Source organism: Astyanax mexicanus, chromosome 18 (genome assembly GCF_023375975.1).
Source record: "Astyanax mexicanus isolate ESR-SI-001 chromosome 18, AstMex3_surface, whole genome shotgun sequence".
NCBI classification, from domain to species: domain Eukaryota; kingdom Metazoa; phylum Chordata; class Actinopteri; order Characiformes; family Acestrorhamphidae; genus Astyanax; species Astyanax mexicanus.
In genome coordinates, this window is record NC_064425.1 from 37,234,998 (window position 1) to 37,260,449 (window position 25,452).

General features: G+C 37.3%; 2 protein-coding genes across 3 annotated transcripts in view; one reads left to right on the forward strand and one right to left on the reverse strand.

Moving 5' to 3' along the window:
* col4a3 (collagen, type IV, alpha 3) overlaps positions 1 to 25,452 on the forward strand; it is a 181,402-nt gene that overhangs the window by 147,918 nt on the left and 8,032 nt on the right. For both annotated transcript variants that reach the window (XM_049467026.1, XM_049467025.1), the window contains exons 30-45: positions 551 to 701; positions 2,050 to 2,163; positions 5,954 to 6,121; positions 6,768 to 6,857; positions 7,034 to 7,168; positions 8,172 to 8,270; positions 10,640 to 10,729; positions 12,901 to 13,040; positions 13,949 to 14,075; positions 15,792 to 15,872; positions 17,223 to 17,324; positions 17,454 to 17,501; positions 19,632 to 19,817; positions 21,006 to 21,136; positions 23,992 to 24,064; positions 24,863 to 24,934. In XM_049467026.1, the coding sequence (XP_049322983.1) occupies positions 551 to 701; positions 2,050 to 2,163; positions 5,954 to 6,121; positions 6,768 to 6,857; positions 7,034 to 7,168; positions 8,172 to 8,270; positions 10,640 to 10,729; positions 12,901 to 13,040; positions 13,949 to 14,075; positions 15,792 to 15,872; positions 17,223 to 17,324; positions 17,454 to 17,501; positions 19,632 to 19,817; positions 21,006 to 21,136; positions 23,992 to 24,064; positions 24,863 to 24,934 (1,807 nt within the window). The remainder of the gene's footprint in view (positions 1 to 550; positions 702 to 2,049; positions 2,164 to 5,953; positions 6,122 to 6,767; positions 6,858 to 7,033; positions 7,169 to 8,171; positions 8,271 to 10,639; positions 10,730 to 12,900; positions 13,041 to 13,948; positions 14,076 to 15,791; positions 15,873 to 17,222; positions 17,325 to 17,453; positions 17,502 to 19,631; positions 19,818 to 21,005; positions 21,137 to 23,991; positions 24,065 to 24,862; positions 24,935 to 25,452) is intronic.
* wdfy1 (WD repeat and FYVE domain containing 1) overlaps positions 1 to 25,452 on the reverse strand; it is a 1,176,431-nt gene that overhangs the window by 61,219 nt on the left and 1,089,760 nt on the right. The window lies entirely within an intron of this gene.

Genomic DNA, 25,452 nt, shown 5'->3' on the forward strand with positions numbered 1-25,452 from the left:
AAAAGCCCCCCGATCCAACCCAAAAACTGTCATAATGACCTTGAGCTTGATAGCATTTATTCTCTAGTTAAATCATTTTAAACATTTAATTTTAAACAACCAATTTTAAACACCAGCCTTTTCATTAAGTTTTTTTATTCTTTTACCTTTTTATTTTTATTATTATTTTTTTATTTTTGTTTATTTCGTTTTCTGTTTTACCTTTTAATTTATTCTCTACTGTTTTATTTTATCTTTACCATTATTTTAACCTAAATTTATTAGTCTTCTATTAATTTTTATCATTTCACTGTTCACTTATCCTTTTATTCTAAATTATTTAATTTCTTCTTAATTAAATCTTAATTGTTTAATGCTTTTGCCATTATTTTTTGTATTGTTTTGTTTATAAAGTTCCTTATTTAAAGTTTAACCTGATTAAAAACTTGATTTTACTTTTAATTTTTTTTTTCATTGAATTAAAAATAAGAGTTTAATAAGTGAAAATAAAGAAGTTAATCCAGTATTTGGGACTGTGACTGTGGCTTATCTCCCTTTTTGTCATTATTAGGGTAATATAGGTTTTGGCCCTCCGGGGGCCATGGGCAGACAGGGTGTCCCGGGATGTGATGGAACACTTGGACCTATTGGTAACTCTGGTTGGCCAGGATGCACTGGATCTCGTGGACAGCAAGGGAGAGACGGAGCACCAGGGAGTCAAGGTAAAACATTAGCAACAAATATCCTTGATAGCATCATTAACCTGGCTTGAACCTAGAGGTGAGTTTAAAAAAAAACTATTTTTTAATTCAAATTAATCTTTATTTAAATTATTTGATATTGATTCATGTAAACCAGGCATAGATTTTTTTAAATTAGCTTAGCTCTATTAGTTTTAGAGAAGCGTACTTCTCACGTGAAAATATGTGTCAGTAAATGTTTTATATCTTACTCACGTTTAATGAACAAGTTAGCGTTAGCATTTTACATGGGTTTACTATTTCACCTTAAATGCATCAGCTGTTGACCAGGAGTATTTTTGCTGTAGTTTTAGAGAAGCTAAGCTAATGTTAGCCTAGTTTTATTTTTCACTCAGTGTTACCAGAGTTAGTTAAACACAATGTGCCATTTTAATTCATTTGCATTTAGCTAGCAAACAGGTTTGAGTTAACATAACTTACCATAACTTTATATAACTTCACCAATCTGCAAAAAAACATCTATAAATTCAGAACAAAACTAAGGCAAAATGAAAAAATATACAATTTTGTAGTCAGGTGAATCAAAAATTATGTATATTATTATATAATAATGTTTTGTTCCAGAGGATGGTGTTAACACGTGGCTTCTACTTGCATGATCCAATTTTGCGTTAGTGGATCACAGAGAGTAATGATTTCTGAAAGTGTTCCTGAGATCATGCAGTGATTTTCAGTACAGAATCAGTACAGTTTGTTATTAATGCAGTGCTGCCTGAGGGCCTGAAGATCACCAGCATCTCGCATCACTTATCGTCAGCCTCATCCCTTACACACAGGGGTTTCTCTGAATCTTTTGATGATATTATGGGATATAAACTCTCTAAAATGCTCTTTTCTTATGCCCAGTCACGTGAGTAAGTTAAAGCGTAACTATTTAGCTCTTTAACATTAGTACCACTTCCTATCCAGTCCTTTGTTTCCCATCCCAACTTTTTTGAGATATGTTGCTGCTGTTTGGCTCTAAATGAGATAATCTTTTCATGAATTGAAACTGACTCACTTTCAGCATCTGATATAAGTTTTGTGTTTTATTGTAATAAACTGTGGGTCTATAAGATTGACATTTATTTACATCTTACACATTTTACATTAACAGCATAATTACCTTTACAACAACATCTGCGTCTGCTTGATATTGACCAGCTTTTTTTCATTGATACATATTTTACAAATCAGTTTCTACTCCAGGGTGGGGCAGCTATCTAAGTGTTGGGAATATTATCAGAATATAATGGGTTCAAGTGATGCCACAGCTATCCATGGCCAGAACTTCCACATCATTACTGACTCCACCTCGTATTGTTGCCAGGTGGACCAGGACCTGATGGCCCACCCGGGTTAATTGGCCCTCCTGGAGTTTGTTCTCCTGGATGTACTGGGAGTAAAGGACCCATGGGCGAGAATGGAAGACCTGGATTCCCAGGTAAGATGCCTCCATTCTTAGAGAAAAGACAAACACAACAAAACACAACAAATATTTGTATTAAATGTCAGTGATGGAAATGAAAATGGAATGAATAATACATTATAAAAAAATCACTCAAAAGTGTTGGATGGATCTCCATCATTCCAGAGAACACAACGTTTCACTGCTCCAGTGCCCAATACTGGGGGCCACCTGGTATTAGGCATGGGGCTGACAGGTTTATGTTTATCTGCTCCAGCAATGCTTACCATTCAAGCTGTGTATGTGTATTTGCACAAATAATACACATAAACACGTGGACAAAATTGACGGTACCCCTAGGTTAATGAAAAATAAAAATAAAAGAAATTATGAAAATAAACAAATTATTTTGAACCGTGGTTCAGCAGAATTATTTTTTATGTAAACTCATGAAACAAGCATAGCATTTTATTTTTATTTGTCATTACTTTTGTCAGATTCAAGTTATTTCTGTGACCATTGTGGTTTTTTTTTTTTTCATTAACCGAGAGGTACCAACAATTTTGTCCAGGTGTGTGTGTATATATATATATATATATATATATATACAAATACAGTACAACTTTAGAAACTAATGTAACATTTATTTGCCTTGCTTTTTAGCTTTCAGCCACCTGCATCCAAACAATAAATAGAAAGTTTTCTCCTGAGAAATTAGTTTAAACCCTTTAAACTCTTTTTTAAAATGAACAGGTTAAATAAAACAGTAAATGTATTGAAACGAGTAAAAAGAAATAGCTTAAATCAATTGATTTTGAAGAAGTCCAGCCAGTGTTAGAACATTGTAGTATCACAGTCAGCATCACCATTGCTTGGTTCTTTTCCAGCAAACAATAAATTTGTCAGCAAGTATGGGTTTGAATATATACTGGTCCTTCTCAAAAAATTGCATATTGTGATAAAGTTCATTCTTTTTCATAATGAAATGATAAAAAATAAACTTTCATATATTTTAGATTCATTGCTCACCAACTGAAATATTTCAGGTCTTTTATTGTTTTAATACTGATGATTTTGGCATACAGCTCATGAAAACCCAAAATTCCTATCTCACAAAATTACCTAATCATCTGAATCACCGAATTCACTCTAAACACCTGCAAAAGATTCCTGAGGATTTTAAAATCTCCCAGCCTGCTTCAATACTCAAAACCGCAATCATGGGTAAGACCGCCGGCCTGACTGCTGTCCAGAAGGCCATCATTGACACCCTCAAGCAAGAGGGTAAAACACAGAAAGAAATTTCTGAACGAATAGGCCGATCCCTGAGTGCTGTATCAAGGCCCCTCAGTGGGAAGTCTGTGGGAAGGAAAAAGTGTGGCAGAAAACGCTGCACAACGAGAAGAGGTGACCGGACCCTGAGGAAGATTGTGGAGAAGGGCCGATTCCAGACCTTGGGGGACCTGCAGAAGCAGTGGACTGAGTCTGGAGTAGAAACATCCAGAGCCACCGTGCACAGGCGTGTGCAGGAAATGGGCTACAGGTGATGCATTCCCCAGATCAAGCCACTTTTGAACAAGAAACAGCGGCAGAAGCGCCTGACCTGGGCTACAGAGAAGCAGCACTGGACTGTTGCTCAGTGGTCATTCAGAAATCAAGATGCCAGAGTCTGGAGGAAGACTGGGGAGAAGGAAATGCCAAAATGCCTAAAGTGCAGTGTCAAGTACCCACAGTCAGTGATGGTCTGGGGTGCCATGTCAGCTGCTGGTGTTGGTCCACTGTGTTTTATCAAGGTCAGGGTCAATGCAGCTAGCTATCAGGAGATTTTGGAGCACTTCATGCTTCCATCTGCTGAAAAGCTTTATGGAGATGAAGATTTCATTTTTCAGCAGGACCTGGCACCTGCTCACAGTGCCAAAACCACTGGTAAATGGTTTACTGACCATGCTATTACTGTGCTCAATTGGTCTGCCAACTCTCCTGACCTGAGCCCCATAGAGAATCTGTGGGATATTGTGAAGAGAAAGTTGAGAGACGCAAGACCCAACACTCTGGATGAGCTTAAGGCCGCTATCGAAGCATCCTGGGCCTCCATAACACCTCAGCAGTGCCACAGGCTGATTGCCTCCATGCCACGCCGCATTGAAGCAGTCATTTCTGCAAAAGGATTCCCAACCAAGTATTGAGTGCATAACTGAACATAATTATTTGAAGGTTGACTTTTTTTGTATTAAAAACACTTTTCTTTTATTGGTCAGATATAATGTGCTAATGTTTTTAGATTTTTGTTTCTTTTTTACTTTTTTGTCAAAATCATCAATATTAAAACAATAAGAGGCTTGAACTACTTCAGTTGTGTGTAATGAATCTAAAATATATGAAAGTCTAATGTTTATTAGTACATTACAGAAAATAATGAACTTTATCACAATATGCTAATTTTTTTAGAAGGACCTGTAAATATAAAATAATAAAGAACCGACACTGATGTAATTTCAATCTCACCCTGCATCTCTAGTCTCCACTGGACAATAATGAATAAATATGCTGCTATTTATCTCTACAGAATGTTTTTCAATAATGGTGATAATAATTTTGATATAATTTTAATTGTCACTCAGAATTTGCTTAAGGGCCGCATTAAGCTGGCCCCTATATTCTAGTGTTCTGACAATATCTGAGCACCAGAGTAACATGCGGACATCATACAGAATTATATTAAACAGGAAACTGTACTCTATCTGAACAACACAGTAATATTATTCTGATATCAAACATCAGCCATTAATTCATCTCTGCATCTTCAGGACAGATATGATTAAAGAAATGTATTTATTTATTATTATTTGCACTTTACTAAGTAAACTTTTGACCAAAATATGGACAAATGTGTATATCAAAGATAAATCATTTGTAAGCATTTTAAGCAGGGTGTTTGAGTATTCTAGAATCTCCTGAAAATAACCTTTGGCATGTGTGAGCCTCTTCTATAAATTCTATGTACATTTAAGATAAATATAATAAATATTATTTAGAGCATCTGTTGCTGACTGATGTTTATTACAGCAAGCTGCAGTTCACTGCATTCACGCTGAGCAGAAACAGGAGAACACTGGAGGCTTCTTATAGGCACTGACAGAATATGATGATGTACACCACAGTCAGTGGCTTTTATCATGTTTATTTTGACATCAGAATTATATTGTATCGACCGAAATTAAGAAATATATTTTGATATAAAATGTTTTTTTTTTCTGATTTATTGTGAGTTTTGATTCAAGGATTCTAGGAGATTTTATTTTCATTCGCATCACATGTGGTACATGAGGTGGAACGAAATTGTGATCTCACGATTCAGTTTACACCCAAGAGCTGTTGTTAAAATAGATATATAGATAGAATAAAGAATACAATAAAAATAGAATATACAAAATAGATAATGATAAATACCCCAGAAAATAAATAGAGAGAGTAGACAGGTAGCAGCAACATGAAGTGCAGAGTGCAAGTTTGCTATAGCAGCATGATGTGGAATTAGAGCAGTAGAAGATAAAGTGTCTCAGTGTGGGGAAAGTGACAGTGCAAAATGAATTACGGTCCAACTGTAGAGGAAGCAGAGTAGCAAAACCATTCTTCTTTAATATTGTCTTTTGCTATCAAAATCCATGCACTTTCTGCCGAGAGGACTGCAAACTGTCTTTCAAAAAAAGAAAGAACATATATTTATTTAATGATTAAAATAATCATTTAAAAAATTAAAGAGACATGGTTTATCTTACTAATTTCTGGAACTACATTTTACACATTGTAAATGTTCTCTGCGCAGGCCCCCCTGGATGTAAAGGTGAGCCAGGTGACCCTGGACAGCATGGGTCAGGTGTACTCGGTCCTTCAGGTCCAGTGGGAAAACCTGGGCCGAAGGGAGGATCTGGGGCATTTGGGCCAATTGGATCAAAGGGCTTCAAAGGGAGGGATGGAATGCCTGGCCCACAAGGTACTGAACAAACATCTAAACTTTATTTACACACACATCTAATACGTGTAAAAAAAAGTGAAAGATTTTAGATATTCAGAAGATATTTTTGGGGGGGGGCCTTTGATCCTGTAAAGGTTTTCTGCCATTTTAATCATACATTTACCTCAGCAGTGCTACTCTAATCTTAAATATACCTCAACACTGCTATTTTACTCAAGAAGTTACATCAGCAGTGCTACTCTGATCATGAATATACCCCAGCACTGCTATTCTACTTATAAACCTTCACTTAGCAGTGCAAGTCAAATTATAAATCTACCTCAGCAGTGCCATTATAATTATACATTTATTTCACCGGCCCTGATCTAATCATAAATCTACCTCAGCACTGCTACTCTACTCATGAATTTATCAGTGTTAAGTAGTGTTACTTCAATCATACATCTACCTGCGCAGCACTGTTCCAATCATACATGAACCACAGATGTTTGTAGAACTTTGTTATTTACATATAAATATATTCAACAAGTGTGCTTCCCAGAGAAGAGTGGATTAAAATGCAGATACTGACATGCTTTAGCATCATTAAGAGTTAACAGGACATTGGTTTTGGCTATTGTTCATTACTTATTTTTGCACTTCTGGTGGCTATGCATACTTTCAGGCCCCCAAGGGAACCAGGGGCCTCCTGGGAGAAGTGGCCCTCCTGGACGTCCTGGATCCTGTGGCATTGCTGGATGTCCTGGGGATAAAGGTTTGAATACTAAAATTAAAACGCATTTTGTTCGTGTTCATGTTACTTACGTTTCTAGACATGATATTTTTGATGATAATGATGATGATTGAGAATTATGATTGTGATGATGATGATACTGCTGCAGATACAGTTGCAGCATTATATCAGTGATGACAGTACTTCATCTACAACAGGTAACAGAGGAATTGATGGACCAACGGGTAACAGAGGTCTGCCAGGGCCTAAAGGAGACCCTGGAGCTCCAGGCTTTATAGGGCCGAGTGTTATTGTTGCAAACCCTGGAGATCCAGGAAATAGTGGAGACTTAGGTAAGACCATTTCATGAAGATTATATTTTCTCTACTCTACACTATTACTCTACTTCTTTTCTCTAATGGCTCTCATTAGGATTGTTTAAAAACCTCTGTGTTAGTCCAGCGGTCTAAAGCGCTGCCACAATCAGCGGGAGGTCGCAGGTTCAAACCCCTGCTGATGCAGCTTTGCCATCAGCTGCCGGTGTTCAGAGGGAGCACAATTGACCCTGCTCCCTCCGGGTGGGTAGATGGCGCTCTCTCCCCATCACGCTTAAAGGTGGCACCGGGTGGCACGAGGCGTCTGTGAGCGCATGTATCAGAACAGAGTCTCTGTGCTTTCCTCCGAGCACGCAGCAGCAGCTCGAAAAAAAGGGGTGACTGACTTCACACGGGTCGGAGGAGGCGTGTGCTCGTCCGCATCCTCCAAGGGTGATGCCACCGGTGATGGGGATGCACAAAGCGGTGGGACAATTGGATATCCAAATTGGGAGAAAATGGGGAAAAATCCGAAATAAAATTATAAAAAAAAGCCTCTGTGTTTTTGCTAATCTTTGTCTGTCTTAGTTAACATACTTGGTCAGCTCTTCTGAGGCAAGAAAGCACCCAGTCACACCTGAATTAAAAATTAGCCTGGACACAAGATGAGATACAGTTGGGCATGGATGTATATTACTCAAAATGTCCATACTGCTTCTATCTGTCTGGTGATGACATCCAGCCTCTCACCCCCTCTCCTAAAGGTGCATAGTGGAACCATGTCTAGCAGTCAATGTTCTTTCACCATGAAGTACACTAATTACCCCAAAGTAGCCTCTGTAATCTTTTAAAAGACCCTGTGTCTCACCAGACCACACTTGTGACCCTGAAAGTCCTTCAGGAAAGGGAACGGTCAAAACAGGATGGGTACACTTTACATTATTCAATGTTCATGGATGTGTTATTAAGCTCCTATGTAGGCACTCTTTAAATAAAGTGCTAACAAACAGATTGAAGTGTTTCTGTGTTTGGTTTTGTGTAGGTCCACCTGGCTTTCACGGTGACAAAGGTAACAAAGGAATGCCAGGACTTCCCGGAAACAGTGGTAAAAATGGGAATCCAGGCTGTGCAGGACAACCAGGTAAAAACTATATGCCGTTTTAAAATACATTAATACCTTTAGATTCTTAAAGGGGCTAAACCCAAGACTGATCGTAGCTCGTTTGGAGGAGGGGCTTATCTTTGTTGGTTTAAGAAATTACTAGAGCAATTTTTTAAGCCTAGGCTGTAGAGCAGGTTCTCAGATTTTCTCTATGCAGACCAGCAGAAACAATCATATATCACCATCAGAGGTGGAAAGTAATGAATTACATTTACTCATGTTACTGTAATTGAGTAGATTTTATGAGTAATTTAAATTTTTATAGTAGTTTTTTAAAATTTTACTTATTTTACTTTTACTCAAGTACATTTTGACACAAGTAATTTACTTCACTACACTGAAAAAACTCCCCGTTACTGAATAAAAAATAAACTTCTGGGAAAAAACTGTCTGAACTAAAATTACAAAAAAAAACGTGCACGGATAAAATAGCCTTGTTATCCATATATTTTATTTCAGCAACATAAAAAAACATACAGATAAATTGCGCCATCCGGAAAGCTTGTGGTTGGATAACAAGTATAGACATATACCATTCAGGCCCTCTATTAGTTTGTATTTGATGCATGACTTGCAAGTCACGTCAAACTCCAGATGTATCACCATTTGAGAACATTCCCAGTGAGAAAGTTGGTAGGAAGACCCCAATTATGCGTCTCCAGCTGCACCGAGGGGCTTCAGAATGGTTGGATGCAAAAAAAAAATCTTTTTGGATGCGATGCAGGGTTTATAGGGTTTATAGTCACCTGTGCATAATTTATGACTTTAAATAATTAGAGTAACTATGTAACTTTTACTCAAAGTATTTTTTAAATTGAGTACTTTTTTACTTTTACTCGAGTAGATTTTTAGATGGGTACTTTTACTTTTACTTGAGTAAAGGTAATTTTACTTCATTACAAATATTAAGTACTTTTTCCACTTCTTATCACCATGCTGTCAATATAAGCACTCACTCCACAAGACTGAGCCTATTACAGTACTCTCACTCCAGTCCTATCACAGTGTGCTTTATTATTAAAGTGCCCTCACTCCAGTCCTATCACAGTGCTCTTTATTTATACAGTACCCTCCTTCAGTCCTATCACAGTGCTCTTTATTTATACAGTACCCTCCTTCAGTCCTATCACAGTGCTCTTTATTTATACAGTACCCTCACTCCAGTCCTATCACAGTGCTCTTTATTATTACAGTGCCCTCTCTTCAGTTCTATCACAGTGCGCTTTATTATTACAGTACCCTCTCTTCAGTCCTATCACAGTGCTCTTTATTATTACAGTGCCCTCTCTTCAGTCCTATCACAGTGCTCTTTATTTATACAGTACCCTCTCTACAGTCCTGTCACAGTGCGCTTTATTATTACAGTACCCTCACTCCAGTTCTATCACAGTGCGCTTTATTATTACAGTACCCTCTCTTCAGTTCTATCACAGTGCTCTTTATTTATACAGTACCCTCCTTCAGTCCTATCACAGTGCTCTTTATTTATACAGTACCCTCACTCCAGTCCTATCACAGTGCTCTTTATTATTACAGTGCCCTCTCTTCAGTTCTATCACAGTGCGCTTTATTATTACAATACCCTCTCTACAGTCCTGTCACAGTGCGCTTTATTATTACAGTACCCTCACTCCAGTTCTATCACAGTGTGCTTTATTATTACAGTACCCTCTCTTCAGTTCTATCACAGTGCTCTTTATTTATACAGTACCCTCCTTCAGTCCTATCACAGTGCTCTTTATTTATACAGTACCCTCACTCCAGTCCTATCACAGTGCTCTTTATTATTACAGTGCCCTCTCTTCAGTCCTATCACAGTGCTCTTTATTATTACAGTGCCCTCTCTTCAGTCCTATCACAGTGCGCTTTATTATTACAGTACCCTCACTCCAGTTCTATCACAGTGCGCTTTATTATTACAGTACCCTCTCTTCAGTTCTATCACAGTGCTCTTTATTTATACATTACCCTCCTTCAGTCCCATCACAGTGCTCTTTATTATTACAGTACTCTCACTCCAGTCCTATCACAGTGCTCTTTATTATTACAGTACCCTCTCTACAGTCCTATCACAGTGCGCTTTATTATTACAGTGCCCTCTCTTCAGTTCTATCACAGTGCTCTTTATTATTACAGTGCCCTCTCTTCAGTCCTATCAGTGCTCTTTATTATTACAGTACCCTCACTCCAGTCCTATCACAGTGCTCTTTATTATTACAGTACCCTCACTCCAGTCCTATCACAGTGCTCTTTATTATTACAGTATTACTTTGTACTTGTTTTTCTCATTTATTGCCTATTTTTGTGTTTCAGCATCTTGAGATCTCAGGTATCTTTGTCTCTTTTAGGTCCTCCTGGAGACCCAGGTACAAATGGGTGCCCTGGTGTACGTGGCCAGCCTGGCATTGAAGGAAGTATGGGAGACATGGGAGTGCCAGGTATCACGTGTGCACACACACACACACACAGCCAAAAAATTAAGAGACTACTTCAATTTCTCTAATTTTATTATGCTATGTGCGTAAAATTAACATTGTTGTTCATTCTATAAACTTCTGACAACATTTCTCCCAAATTCCGAATAAAAATATTGTCATTTAGAGCATTTATTTAAATGCTCAGCCAAAATGATGAAAAAAAGTCAGACCTCAAGTAATGCTAAGAAAACAAGTTTATATTTATTTAGAAAACAAAAACAATTCTACTGTTTTAACACAAATATATATTTTTAAGTTGAAATTAAGTAGAAGTTTAGTAATCAAGATTTAGTTGAATAACCCTTAGTTTTAATAGCAGATTCTCTCCATCAGTCTTTCACACTTCTTTTGGGTGACCACTCCTGGCACAAGAATTCAAGCAGCTTAGCTTTGTTTGATTGCTTGTGATCATTCATCTTCCTCTTGATTACATTCTAGAGTTATTTTAATGGGGTTCAGGGCTGGAGATTGCACTGGCCATGACAGGGTTTTGATCTGGTGGTCCTTCATCCACACATTGACTGATCTAGCTGTGTGACATGGAGCATTGTTCTGCTGAAAACAAAGTCCCCATGGTTTGGTAAACATTGCTTGAGCAGAACCAAGCAAGTGTTGTTTTCCGGGATAAAATTGTATGTGGCCTTTCAATATATGTATTACTGCTGCTTAAAGTAGCCAATAGAACACACATTTACATGAAACACACATCACATCAGAGAGCTCAATCTGAGAAACACTTAGAAACCAAATAAACTTTACAGGTTTCACTCATTTTCACCAAAATGATCAACTATGAGGGAGAGAGAGATTTATCAGTTTATCCTCCTGCTTGGGATGTTCAGCTGTATGAGCTGCTCACGGGTAAAGGTTCTCACAGCTGCTTCTCAGATGGACTTATAGCTGTGTGGAGTTTATTCCTCATACTGTATCTCCTGTTTCAGTACACAAGCTTTTATCATCCTCATGCTCATATTCTAATCCCATTCTGAAGCTTTTTCACTGTTTTCTGTCGTTATTATAGTGAGCGCTAGGAACAAGAACTAACGTCACTGATCTCAAGGTGCCGCTGTTGTGCCGAAATTCGACTCCCTGTAGAATCCGATTCCGCTTCAGGAACAGAATCGGCACAACACCACCCGCTGTAAAACTGTGGGACTGGAAACAGCACTTATAAATAAATTAACAATTACGAAAACAAAGGGTATTTTATCTGTAATTTCAGCATTTTAGTTAGTTTTATAAACACAGTAGAGGTCTAGTAAAAGTCTTACTTTTTTCTTTTAATTACCGTTTTTATTAGTTTCAGTTAACAAAAAATGTTTTTTCACTTTTAGCTTTTCTTATTTTATTCATTTTTGTTAACGATAATACTTAATTACTTAGCTAAATTGTGATTCTCATTCCAGAACTTTATACAAAATAAAAATACCATTAAAAAACAGATGCCTGCATCACAGACTATTTTCTGGAGCTCCACCTGGCCCGAGGAAAGTGGTGGGAAATCTCGGGTCGGGTCGGGTACGGGCAGAGAATCTAAGCTCTAGAGAGAAGGCCAAGACGCATTAAAAATATTGTTTTCTGTACTATTCCTGGGTTAAAACATTAGTATTGTTGTTTCTTAAGAAATATGAACTTTTTTGCATTATTTGAGGTATGAAATCATGGCATCTGTTTTCTTATTTTCTTATTTACTGCAGATAAATGCTGTAAATGAAAATATTTTTATTTGGAATTTGGGAGAAATCTAGTCAGTGGTTTATAGAATACAACAACAATGTCAATTTTACACAAAAATACCTATAAATAGTAAAAAAAAAACAATAATATTGATGTGGTCTCAATTTTTTTCAGAGCTGTATATATGTATAAATTCTGCATGAAAAGACTGGATGCATGTTCACTGAGCCAGATGGCAAGGGACTGAAATTGGTCTGTGTCTGTTGACTTTTGCCACAACCTGGGATCTTCTGCATTTATGTGTCTCATCACACAGGCAATTCTTGCCATCAGCAGTCAAAATCATCTGTACCAGAAAAATGTCACAGAAAGCTCATTTTACCACCCACAGTGGAAAGCGCAGTAATAACAACATGCTATAGGGTGGGTTGTGAATGTCCTCTTTCTGTCCTCAGGTCCTGATGGTCCCAAAGGGATTACAGGCGCCAGAGGAGTACCAGGAGCTGATGGTATTCCGGGAGATGATGGACCAAAAGGAGACAAAGGCGATCCTAGCTTACCTGGACCAGGAGATCCAGGACGCCCTGGAGATAAGGTGAATGTTGGTCTGACATTATAAGCACTGTGAATTATGGGAGTTATAATGAGGTCTGATAATGGGTGCAGGTAAATTATGGAAGTTGGAGTAAGGTCTGATAGTGTGTGCAGGTGAATTATGGGAGTTGTAGTGAGGTCTGATAGTGGGTGCAGGTGAATTATGGGAGTTGGAGTAAGGTCTGATAGTGGGTGCAGGTGAATTATGGGAGTTGTAGTGAGGTCTAATAGTGGGTGCAGGTGAATTATGGGAGTTGTAGTGAGGTCTGATAGTGGGTGCAGGTGAATTATGGGAGTTGTAGTGAGGTCTGATAGTGGGTGCAGGTGAATTATGGGAGTTGTAGTGAGGTCTAATAGTGGGTGCAGGTGAATTATGGGAGTTGTAGTGAGGTCTGATAGTGGGTGCAGGTGAATTATGGAAGTGAGGTCTGATAGTGGGTGCATAATTTAATTTCTGAAGTTATCCATATATAACATTTCTTGATCCACAGTTTCAAATTTGTACTGGGACACACCAAAGAAGGTGTTGAGTTAACACCCAGTGCAGTAATCCCAAAATCTCCAAATTTTGTACTGGGTAACTACTTTATGTCCAACAGGTCAAAAAAACAGTTTGAAACTAAGTTGACACTGTAAACTTATGATAAGCTGCTTTTTTATTTTATGGTAATATGTAGTATATTGGAGTTAAAGTAGAAAACACAAAATATAAAAAAGTAAAATAAAAAGTAAAGTAAACACATAAAAGAAAAATATACTTCAGTACAAAAACCAATAACATTTACTTTATTACTGTCCATTGCTACAGTGAGGCGTTACATTCATTCTTTCATTCTGTTTTTTGGTTTATAAACATCTTAACCTCTTTTTCTCTCTTTATGTTTATCTGTGTCTTCCCCTCTGTCTCAGGGTGAGCCGGGCACTCCGGGCATTAAAGGAAGAAAGGGAGAGAGAGGCTTAATGGGTTCTCCTGGTTATCCAGGTGCTGATGGACCTTATGGAGCCAAAGGCGACATTGGACCACCTGGAACACCAGGTATTACAATCTATTACTCAGTCTTTACCTTTATCCTTAATCCTTATTTGTTTTAATAGTTCACTGTATGATCTGAACATCTCGCTGCTTAAAGACAAGACAGTCATATTCACTTTCCTTGTGTGAAGTACTCATGTATTTCTTAGATCAGAGTGTAAAAGTGTAAAAATCTGATTAAGAATTGTATCTGATTCTGATCTGATCTGAGCTGCATTCTGCTGAACTGTTCACTGGAGTATTTCTGGGATGTCTCTGTCTGGATGTCATGCATAAAAATCATTGACACTGAAACTGAATGAGCTAACTAATCTGCATCTTCTAGCAGATGTATGATCATATTGCTTCTCAATGTAATAAAAAAGCTGTGATGTGTATTAGCTGGTTGCAAAACAAAAGTCAGATTATTATCACACCACAGATTTTCAATTATATTCAGGTCTGGGGTCGTTGTCTTGTTGAAGTATCCAGTCCCGGTGCAAAATTCCTGAACATTGTTCTCAAGAATCTGCTGATATTGACTGAAATCCATGCTACTCTTAACTTTAACAAGATTCACAGTACCTGCACTGATCACACAGCCCCACAGCATGATGAACCACCACCAGATTTTACTGTGGGGAGCATGTGTTGGTTTTGGAATGCTGTGTTCTTTTTGAGCCATGCATACCACCCTCCAAATAACTCAGTTTTAGTTTAATCAGTCCACAGAATCTTATTCTAAAAAGAAGCTGGATTGTGCTAATGTGCTTTACCTTTAGCATACCTCAAGCCACTCTGTTTGTAGCATGTGCTCAGAAAAGGCTTCTTCTGCATTTCTCTCCCATACAGCCTCTCCTTGTGTAAAGTGAGCTGAATAGTTAAACGATTCACAGTGACTCCATCTGCTGTAAGATGATGATGTTGGTGTTTGGAGCTGCTCTGTGGTTGTGGTTGACTATGACTGTTCTTATCATCCTTCACCTCTGATTATCTGAGATTTTTCTTGTTCTGTCACTTCAGCTCTTAACTAGAACTGTATCTGTGGTTCTTCCATTTCCTCACTTTGTTTCTCACAGTGGAAACTGCAGCTGAAATCTCTGAGATTTGAGCTTTTTATATCCTTCCTCTAAACCATGATGTTGAACAATCTTTGTTTTCAGGTCATTTAAGAGTTTTATTTTGAGGCTCCCATGTTGTCACTCTTCATAGAAAATCCAAAAAGGACAAAAACTTGCAATTGGCTCCTTAACCCTTTCTCATTATTGGATTCACCTGTGTCTGTAGGTCAGGGGTCAATGAGCTTACCAAACAAATTTTGTGATTTAATAATTAGTGCTAAAGGCATTCAAATAATAAAACGACAAGGGTGGCCAAATTTATGCACCTAATTTTGTTTAAATAATTATTGCACACTTTCTGTAAATCCTATAAACTTCCTTTAATTTCTCAAATATCACTGTATTCATCTACTATATGATATATTTAACTGAAATAGTTGATCCAAACAAGCAATGAAAATTATTATCAGGGGTGCCCAATCATTTTCATACCACTGTATACTGGTCTCAGAATGCTGTAGAATTTTTATTCTAAATGCTTTTCGGAATTTATTTTATTACAAAAGATTTCACAATTTAACCACAGCTTAACACAAATCCTTTTAGACACAGACCAAAGCAATTGTAGTGCCTGCTAGTGTAATCTCTGCCTGTAACACACTCATCTCCTCTCTCTCAGGGCTTCCAGGGGTTGCTGGAGAAAGAGGTTTAGATGGAAATCCAGGACCCCAAGGATTTCCAGGACCACCAGGCCCCCCAGGTGCTTCCCTCATTTAATGTATTTTATGTTGCTAAATGCATCCGCAGGTTTTTGCCTCACTGCAGAGTGTGTGTGGGTCTGTTTCAGTATAATGTGGAGTATAGTTGTTAAATCTGTAACAATATGTTTTAACAGATTTACTCTGAGTGAACACATTTTTACATTAATAAAGAGTAACCTTCACTTTAAATGACTTAATATACAGTTTATACTTTGATGTAAGGGTTGTTTTTTTACATGTTTGTAGTATAAATATATATTTTCTTAAGGTTTTAAAGATCCTTTTGGTTAATAATATTGACATTTCAACTATTCATTTAACTATTTTTACTTAAATATCAAGATATTTTAGTATCTAATAATTCTCTGTCCACCCTGTCATCCTGAGATAAACCCCTCCCCTTTAAGAAAGTATCCTTTAACATCAGTGACATCACAACCTTCACACGTTTCATTTACAAGGAACTGAAGACATTTGTTGCTCCATGTTCAGCAATTTAATGATATTATTTAATATTATGTAATAATCCTCATATTGTCTCTGTATTTAAATCAGGTGATGCTTATTACCAGCCATTTCAATCAAAACGTTGGAAATCTAAGCTTACTGTAATTAAACAGAAGTGCTTTATTCACCCAAATAAACCGTTTTCAGGAGAGAAATCTGTGTGTATAGCATAAAAGCATAAAAAACAGCATTATAATAAGGTATAAGAATTATTAAAAGAATATATTATAAAATATATATATATTAAGATATAAAACAAATAAGGTAAAAATAATAATTTAAGGGTAGGAATCATAAAATCATAAGTAAAAAAGGTAGTAGAACTAATAAAAATTCAACTACAGATAAATAAATGAAAAACTAAACACATAAAATAGTAAAATATAAACAAGCAATAACTATAATAAAAGAAAAAGTAAGAAAATTAAATTAAATAAAACCTGCTAAAACAAACCAACATAAAAAAACTAAAAAGTTAACTAAAAAAAATCAATTAAAATAATAATAATAAAATAAATAATAAATAAATAATAAAGAAAGAAACTTAAAACATACCAAAGATCATAAAAAAAACTAAAATGGGCTAAAACAGTGGCAGGCTGTCTGAAGGTGGTTAGAAACTAGGAGTTTAGAATGATTTAGTGACCCCAGCGAGCTGAGCTTTAGAGTTTTCTGTAGTGAATTCCAGCTCGCTGGTGCACTGTGGCTAAAAGCAGATTTTCCCAGTTCAGTTAAAAGTCTGGTAGGTTGTGTTATTTTTAATTAGTTTTTGTGAGATGTACAGTGGCATATGGTGAGAAAGTGCTTGAGTGTTGATTCTGTTTCCTTATTCTGGGTATTAGGTTGTTTGGGGTCACCAGGAAATCCAGGGCCTGCAGGTCAAAGAGGAGAAATAGGCAGAGACGGTATTCCTGGACCTCCTGGGCCAAAAGGAGAGAAAGGGGGTAAACAATTGCACTCACAATATAATGAAAAAATGAAACAATGAAAAATTAAATAACAAAAATTTACACAACCATGTAAACAGACACTCCAACAACTCTTCATTCTAAGCTGTGGTTTTCTTTTGATAGTTCCTGGATATGGACAGTCTGGAGCACCTGGTGTTAAGGGTGAAAAAGGTCAGTGTTCACTACAAGCTACACAGAAACCACCTTAATACCTTATACTATTAATAACAGATAATATATATTTTTCATTTGTGTGCCTTGTTCTATATTATATATTATGTGTGGTTGAAGAATGTATATATGTTACATTACTTTTTAAAAAGAATTGTCCTGGCCGAATAATGTACCCCTTTTGCAGTGAGCCCGAGCGCATTCACACTGATAAGCCCAGCTGCAGACACTGGGAGCCCTATCCTACACCCTTCGCAAGGTGTTGCAATGCTCATTGCTACCTTACACACCACCAACAGTCTAATTTCACACCGTCCTCTTGTGTTGTTTAAATAGCAACAGTGCTTGTGAATATATCTACACTGAGGGACATGGTGGTCTGGAAGTAAGGTGTGTTCAGGTAAATTTCTGGCGTATTGTTATCTTGGCAATAGAAAACACAGGCGCACCACAGTGTGAGCACAGTGTGAACTCTGACAACAGTCAACAGTCAGACGTTCATTACCATCTTGGCAACAAAGGCATGCGTACACACCCGCATGTTACACACACAAAAGAACATGCAGCAGTGAACATACCCAACTTTTACATCAAGAGTAAACACAATATTAAATAAAATTCAATTTCTACAGCGTGAATAAGCAAGTCAGTTTCTTCTGCTGAGAAAATTCTGAATTAATACCAGACCTGGTTTGGTAAGTGACACACTGATTGGTTTATTTCACGTTATGCCCAAATTAGTGCATGCTTTTTGCGCATTTCAAGGTGCACAAGATGTACTTTTCCCATTGTTACGATAGCAAAGACACAATGATGCCCTTAATCAAGCTGCACTCTGCATGGTTGACTGCTCACCTATTGATCGTTTCTGTGATTTGAAGATACGTGAAGATAAAACAGAAACTTCACGTGAAGCGTGTTTAGTGCATGATTATTAGTTTAGGAGTTTAGCAGTTTAGCAGTTTTTGACCCTTTTACACTAATTTCAGATGTGGATTAAGACACATTTAGACACATTAAAAAGACCTAAATTGTCTTAAAAAGCCCAATTGTCTACCGTATCCACCTCTTCCCCACTTAAATATTCCAGCATTGTGTTACATTCAGAAAGCTTGTCAGAAGTGCACAGGCTTAGTTATAGTTGCTAAGCTCTAATCGGACAGCATTTGGAGGATGGATTTAGAAAATTTGTGCTTCTGTCACAGATCCTAACACATCTATGTAAAAGATAATGGACTGAAAGGTTGTAAGCTTTCTAAACTAAAACAGTATTTATTAATTTTCTGATCACATTACTACTTACACAACATGAAAAAGAATTTATTTTCAGACCAAGCACTCACTCACTAACTCATACCAAGCACTGATGTTTAATTCTGATCCCAAAGTTCTGGACTTTAAATATTAAAAATGTTGGACTTTTAATGAGTCACTGCATAAGCTTAGAGTTTCATTTAACACATCCATCAAACACCAAAATCCCTTATTTCCCCCATTCACTCCCATTTATTTCCACACCTGGCAGCACTCAATAAACACCTGTTACACCACGGACACCGCGTATCAACACCTTGGAAACCAACCTCATTGCAATATTAACCTTCTAGAAACACCAGGTATATCATTGCAACACCTTCCAAAAACTTTGGAACATCTAGCAGCCCCCTTGCAAGACCTTAGTATCTGCATAGCAACACCTGAGCAACACCAAAACAACAATCTTGGAAACCATAGACCCCTCCTAGCCATACCTTAGCAACCACCTTGCAACCACTTAGCAACATTATTGCAACCATCTTAAGTACCATAGCAACCACCTAGCAAAACAACACTGACCACCTAGCAACCCCCTGGGATCCCATAGCAACCAACAGCTATAAACACAGAACACCTTAGTAACCACCAAGCAACACCATGGCATCCATTGTAACTAGCTAGCAAACACTTGGGATACCGTAGTGACCAACTAGCAACATCAAAGCAATCACATAGCCACAACATAGAAACTAGTTTGAAAATACTTACCAGCACCATAGCAACCACCTCAAATATCATACATAATACTCTGTAACACCATATCAACCAACAGCTGCCTCCCTGAATTACTGCATTCGCTTCTATCATTTTCAGGGCGTAAGGGGGATCCTGGGCTACAGGGCCACCCCGGACCACCAGGATGGTGTGGAGCAGTGGGAGACCCAGGAAGCAGTGGCCCACCAGGACCCCAGGGGATTCGCGGGAATCCTGGTGCTAAAGGATTATGTGTAGATGGACCAAAGGGAGAACGAGGTTTCCCAGGACAACCAGGAAGACCAGGTCAGACAGCCCCTGTTCATGAGCAACCTTTTAGTTATGGTCCACAGTTCCAGCTAACAATCTCTTATTATTCAACTGTGCCGAGATAAACTCAGTTATTTTAATATAGGAGAGTTCTCTAACTCACAAACATCTGCCCAGCACTTGTCCTCAGCAGCACTAAGGAGAGTTCTCAATTCTCAGTTCTCAATTTTACTTCATTGCATCTTATCTGTATAAACTGTGGGACTTTATGATTTTACAAACACGAACATCAGATCGATATCAGCTGATACTCAGCAATAATAAAACTCACTAATGTAGAAGCAGTAATGAATTGATATTGATAGCAAATAAGATATATATAAAAATAAACAAACTTCCAAAATGAAGCTAAACAGCATTAAACAAGCTCAAATAAGAAACACATATACTCTGTGTGCATAATTATTAGGCAAGTTGTATTTTTGAGGATTTTTTTTATTATTGGACAACTAAATTTGTCATTCCAAAATGTTAATAAACCTCAAACCTAAATATTTAAAAAAAGGGAGTTTTTTTCTTTTGTAGGAAAATATCTATGCATCCATAATCAGTGGTTAAATATAAGTGTGCAAAATTATTCTGCAAGTAAATGAAAAAAATGTGTACTAAAACTAGCAGTAAGTTGAGGAGATGATTTTGAGTGCATCTTTAAATTGAAAAGATCCAACATGGTACCTTTTAATAATACTAACTCATAGCAGTACTTTTACATTACATTTGGCAGACGCTTTTGTCCAAACTTACAATAGTGAAGTACAAAAATAATAGAAAGTAAAAACATCTTTAAATAGGGCCTAAAGGAGGTCAAAGGGAAATAATGGGATAGAGGAGTGAAGGAGGGGAAGAAGGAAATGAGGTTAGAAGTAGTTAGTGTGTTAGAGGTGTTAAGAGAGTAAGTGCTCTTTAAAGAGCTCTGTACATTACAGTACTTCCTCCCTTATGCCACAACATGTCATTGCACACACCCCTGTTTGCCAAGAGGGGTTTTGGGGTTGAAAGATATGCATAAAAATGATGATATGCTTAATGTCTATTTTTAATGGCTGTGTACTGTTGCTTCTCCCCAAAATTTTAATACATTTAAATGGCAGATTGAATGAAAAATTAATTAAATCTTAACAAATCTTCATACCTTTTATGAGTTTTATTTATGTATTTTTGCAGGGTGCCTAGGTCCTCCAGGTCCTCCAGGGCCTCCTGGGCCAGGACAAAAAGGTGATAAGGGTGACCCTGGGCCTTTAGGACAGACAGGACCTTCTGGTAGCACAGGAAACTCTGGCCCGCCGGGGCCTCCAGTGAGTATTTAAAAAGAATGTCTTTATATTTTTACAGCAGGGCTGGACTGGGTAATCTGGCGTACTGGGCTTTTTCCCGGTGGGCCGACAGCAGTGACGTCCAGTGAATATAGTGGGGACCCCTTCTGCAACCCCCCCACTCTGCACGCCCCAAGCGGCACATAGATTATTATAATTATAAGAATTATAAGAGAATTATAAGAACTACTAATTCTCTGTCTTGACTGAGATATATGAACCTAATACACATAAACAGCCCACAAATACAGCTACAATCCACAAAAGTATACAATAGACCCAACAATCAATGCTTAATTTTTCTACAAGAACAGCCGTTCAACAAAGATCACTCATTTGTATGACGACAGTATGCCAGAGCAGCCAAACTATTAAGTATACAAAAAACTCACCAGTCAGGCAGACTATTACTGCGAATTATTTATACATTAAAGGACAGCCTTTTAAAGGTCTTTTTAATACGATGTGACACAATATTTGTCTTATTTACAGTCGCAATTAGGACGTGTAATCCAGGAAATGGATATAGGACGAAAGCGGCCCCACCCTCTCTCTGCGTGGTTCCGCTGCCACTATGTTCAGTGTTGAGCGTGTATATTAGAGGAGAGGCAGCATGGAGAAACAGAAGCAGCAGAAAGCGGGACGGAGAAATTACACGTAAAGGAGCAAAGAGTTTTACTGTAGCTGCTACAAAATGTGTAAAACGCCCCCTTATTCTGATAAAATAGCATTTTAGGCTACTTCATAGCATTTTAAATATTTAGGTTAAAGGTGTGCTGAAAGGGTGCATAGTAGTTTGAATTTGTAGTCTCTATGCTGTGGTTTTAAAAAGCACTCAAACAAGTGAACTAACAGATTTTAAAACTGATAAACGATAAGTAAAAGCTTTACAATTTAAGCATGACTAAAGTAAGTGTAAAAAAAAGTATAAAAGTAATTTTAGCAAAAGGTATGCTCACACTGAATAAGAGTGTCAAATGCTTTTAAGACATAGTTGCGTTGCATGAATTCATAAAGCCAAAACAAAAAAACATATCACAGTGTTTTTCAAGATTCTGAGGGTTTCACACTATATTGCAGTATTTTTATTATTATTTATTTATATATTTTTGCATGACTGGGCTTTTATATAGGCTGTGATTTACTCCACCGTTTGAAGTACAAGTCAAGTCAAGTCATTATCAACCGCTTCATCCATTAAGGGTCGCGGGGGGGTGCTGGAGCCTATCCCAGCAGGCATCGGGCGGAAGGCAGGATACACCCTGGACAGGCCGCCAATCCATCGCAGGGCAGACAGACACACAGACACATTCACTCACACCTAAGGGGCAATTTCAACCAAGTTCCAATTAGCCTGAACGTGCCGTCTTTGGCCTGTGGGAGGAAACCGGAGAACCCGGAGGAAACCCACGCAGACACGGGGAGAACGTGTAAACTCCACACAGAAAGACCCGGGTCGCCCCAGCCGGGAATCGAACCCAGGCCGTCTTGCTGTGAGGCGGAAGTGCTACCCACTGCGCCACCGTGCCCGTTTGAAGTACGTATAATATAAAACACTAAGGCTTTAAGTTAAGGCTTTGATTAGTATTTGGTTTACTTTGCCCCAAAAATTACACAATATATGATGGAATCAAACTTTATAGGCCGGAAAACAGCTAAAGAATGTAAACAACAGATCTTAAAAAGAGACACACCAGCAACTTTAACATGCACAATTCCCCTCTATCTCGCAGCTGGGAACAGCCCAGCATGTTTCTTTGGTGGTGCTGTTCTACAGTTCAAAATTTCTCAACGGTATACTGAATGAACAGGTATACCGCACAGCACTACACTAAACTTCTTAAGTTAATAAGTTGAAGATACATTATGCTTCTCTGTAACACCACATACATAAATTACAAGTTGGTTGTGCTCCGCTAATTATGAGGGGCCGGTCTAAACCAAAAATGCCAGGGCTGATTTTTTGTCCCAGTCCAGCCCTGTTTTACAGTATATTACACTGTACAAAATATAGCATCAGCATCTTTATTAGATAAAAACTGTGTAAATATTTGATTACTCTTTCTAGTGTCAGCCAGGAATGCCAAAAACACTTTTTGTGCATAATCTATACCAAACAAAGACTTGTTCATTTTTATTGCAGTGTTTTTTTCTAACAGTAGTAACAGTAAGAAGCAGCGGCATTAGGCCCTTCTACCCCCTTCCACCTCTGTCCTCCGGCAACTCTGCTAATCAGAGTGCTTCTACATACAGTGCTGGGAGAGAGGGAGAGAACAGGCTGGGACATCTAATAAATGGCATGTTTAGGGTAACTCTGTTTGCAAAAAAGAAACTAAATAAAATGTTTAATTTCACTTAAACCAACCATTAGTCAGAGTGGCACTGTCAGAGTGGCACTGCACATGTAAGTACATGATTAGAATAGCAATGCTGAGGTACATGTATAATTAGAACAACACTGCTGAGGTACATTCATGATTAGAATAGCACTGCTGAGGTAAATTCATGATGAGAGTAGCACTGTCTTCTCAAATGTACATATTACATATTTGTAAATGCTTTTCGCTTGGTATTTGTCCATCATCTAAATGTTTCATTTTGTTCAGTTTCAGTTTCTGTCCAGAGTTTAATTTTGGTGCTTGTCTGAATTAAATAGTAAATAATAAGTACTTAATAGGACTATGGAGCAGATAAATCTAAACAAATTGGTGCAATGCCTAATACCAGGTGTGGGCTACATAGTGGTATAACGCCCTCAGCACTAAGCTGTGGAGCAGTGGAAGAACTGTGTTCTCTGGAATCCAATACTAACACATGTAAACTAATTTCTTTTTAAGGGTAGAGATGGGATTAATGGTTATCCTGGAAGCAAAGGAGAAATGGGGCCAAAGGGACTACCTGGACCACAGGGTAAGAATGATTATACATGCACTACATAATAATGTATTTATTTGTTTATTTTACATAATAACAAACCAGTATTGAATTTTGAGTTAATAAGAACCAAAACCCACTAAAACATTTTCCAGTTCATACATGTTAAATAGGAGTTATGTTAAAAACATAATACTTTTTAAAGACAACAAGACAACCTTTAAATCTAATCTGGGTGATATGATGTTTCATATATCGTGATATAAAAAACATACTACTCCAATAAAATGGATGTTAAATTTGTGTTTAGTTCAAAAACCTGTATAATTTTACATATTGTCTAAACAGCAAGACTACTGTAAAAAAAAATGTTCCACAGAACTAAAGTGCAGAATGTTTATTGCATGCTTATAAACTTCAAACTTATACAAAATACACAACACTATAAACATATAACACTAAAAATAGACTGATTTCAAGACAAAATACCACTATTATCACAATATGATTTTTTTTTTTTTTTTTTTATCCAAAAAATCATGCAGATATTTTGGCAAACAGTATGATATGGCACACCGCTAGTGTCCAGCTCTTCCTGCAGATCCTTCCTGCTGTATATTTCCTCCAACCACAGACTTATTCTCAGAGCCATTTTTCTACATGTCATGGTTAATTTGTATTCATCCTCTTTTTTTTTTTTTTTTGACCTGAGGGGTCCAATTGTTTCACATAGTGGATATTATCATACAGGCACTGTAATGTGTGGGCTGATGTAATGTTCTATAAGGATTTGTTGACTTTGGTTTAATGCATTACTGAGATCTCGACTCTTAGGTGAGCCAGGAGACTGTGGGAATAACGGAGGCCGTGGTCTTCAAGGACCAAATGGACCACCAGGCGGACCGGGTGAGTTGGTGAAATGATAAGAGATTTTATGATGGAGATGTGTTTTGTGTCCTTTGTGATAGTAAGTGACCATTCAAAAATGAACTGAAACTGAAATACTTTTATACTTTACTACTAAGTCTTCATTTAATTTACAGTACCAGTCAAAAGTTTTGGACTTTAATTTAGTGTGTTTTCTTTCTTCTTCTTTTTTTTACATTGTAAATGTAATATATATTTTCCCTGATGTTTGGTGAGCTAAACTAGACAGTTAGCTAACAGGAACTTCAAGAAGTATCAAGAGCTTTGTAAAAGGATTGGCTGTCCTGAGAATATTAGGTTAATTAACATCCTTTGTTGTTTGTTTGATTCTTTCTTTTGATTCTAACTTTCTGGTAAAACTGCAAATAGAAACCAAAATGGATTCTAACCATACATCCAATATTGAAAAGTAAACTTTTTAAATCTTCTCGAAGTATAATTATAATACAATATACTATAAATATTTTAAACCTGTAAATAGTTATATTGACCTTGTA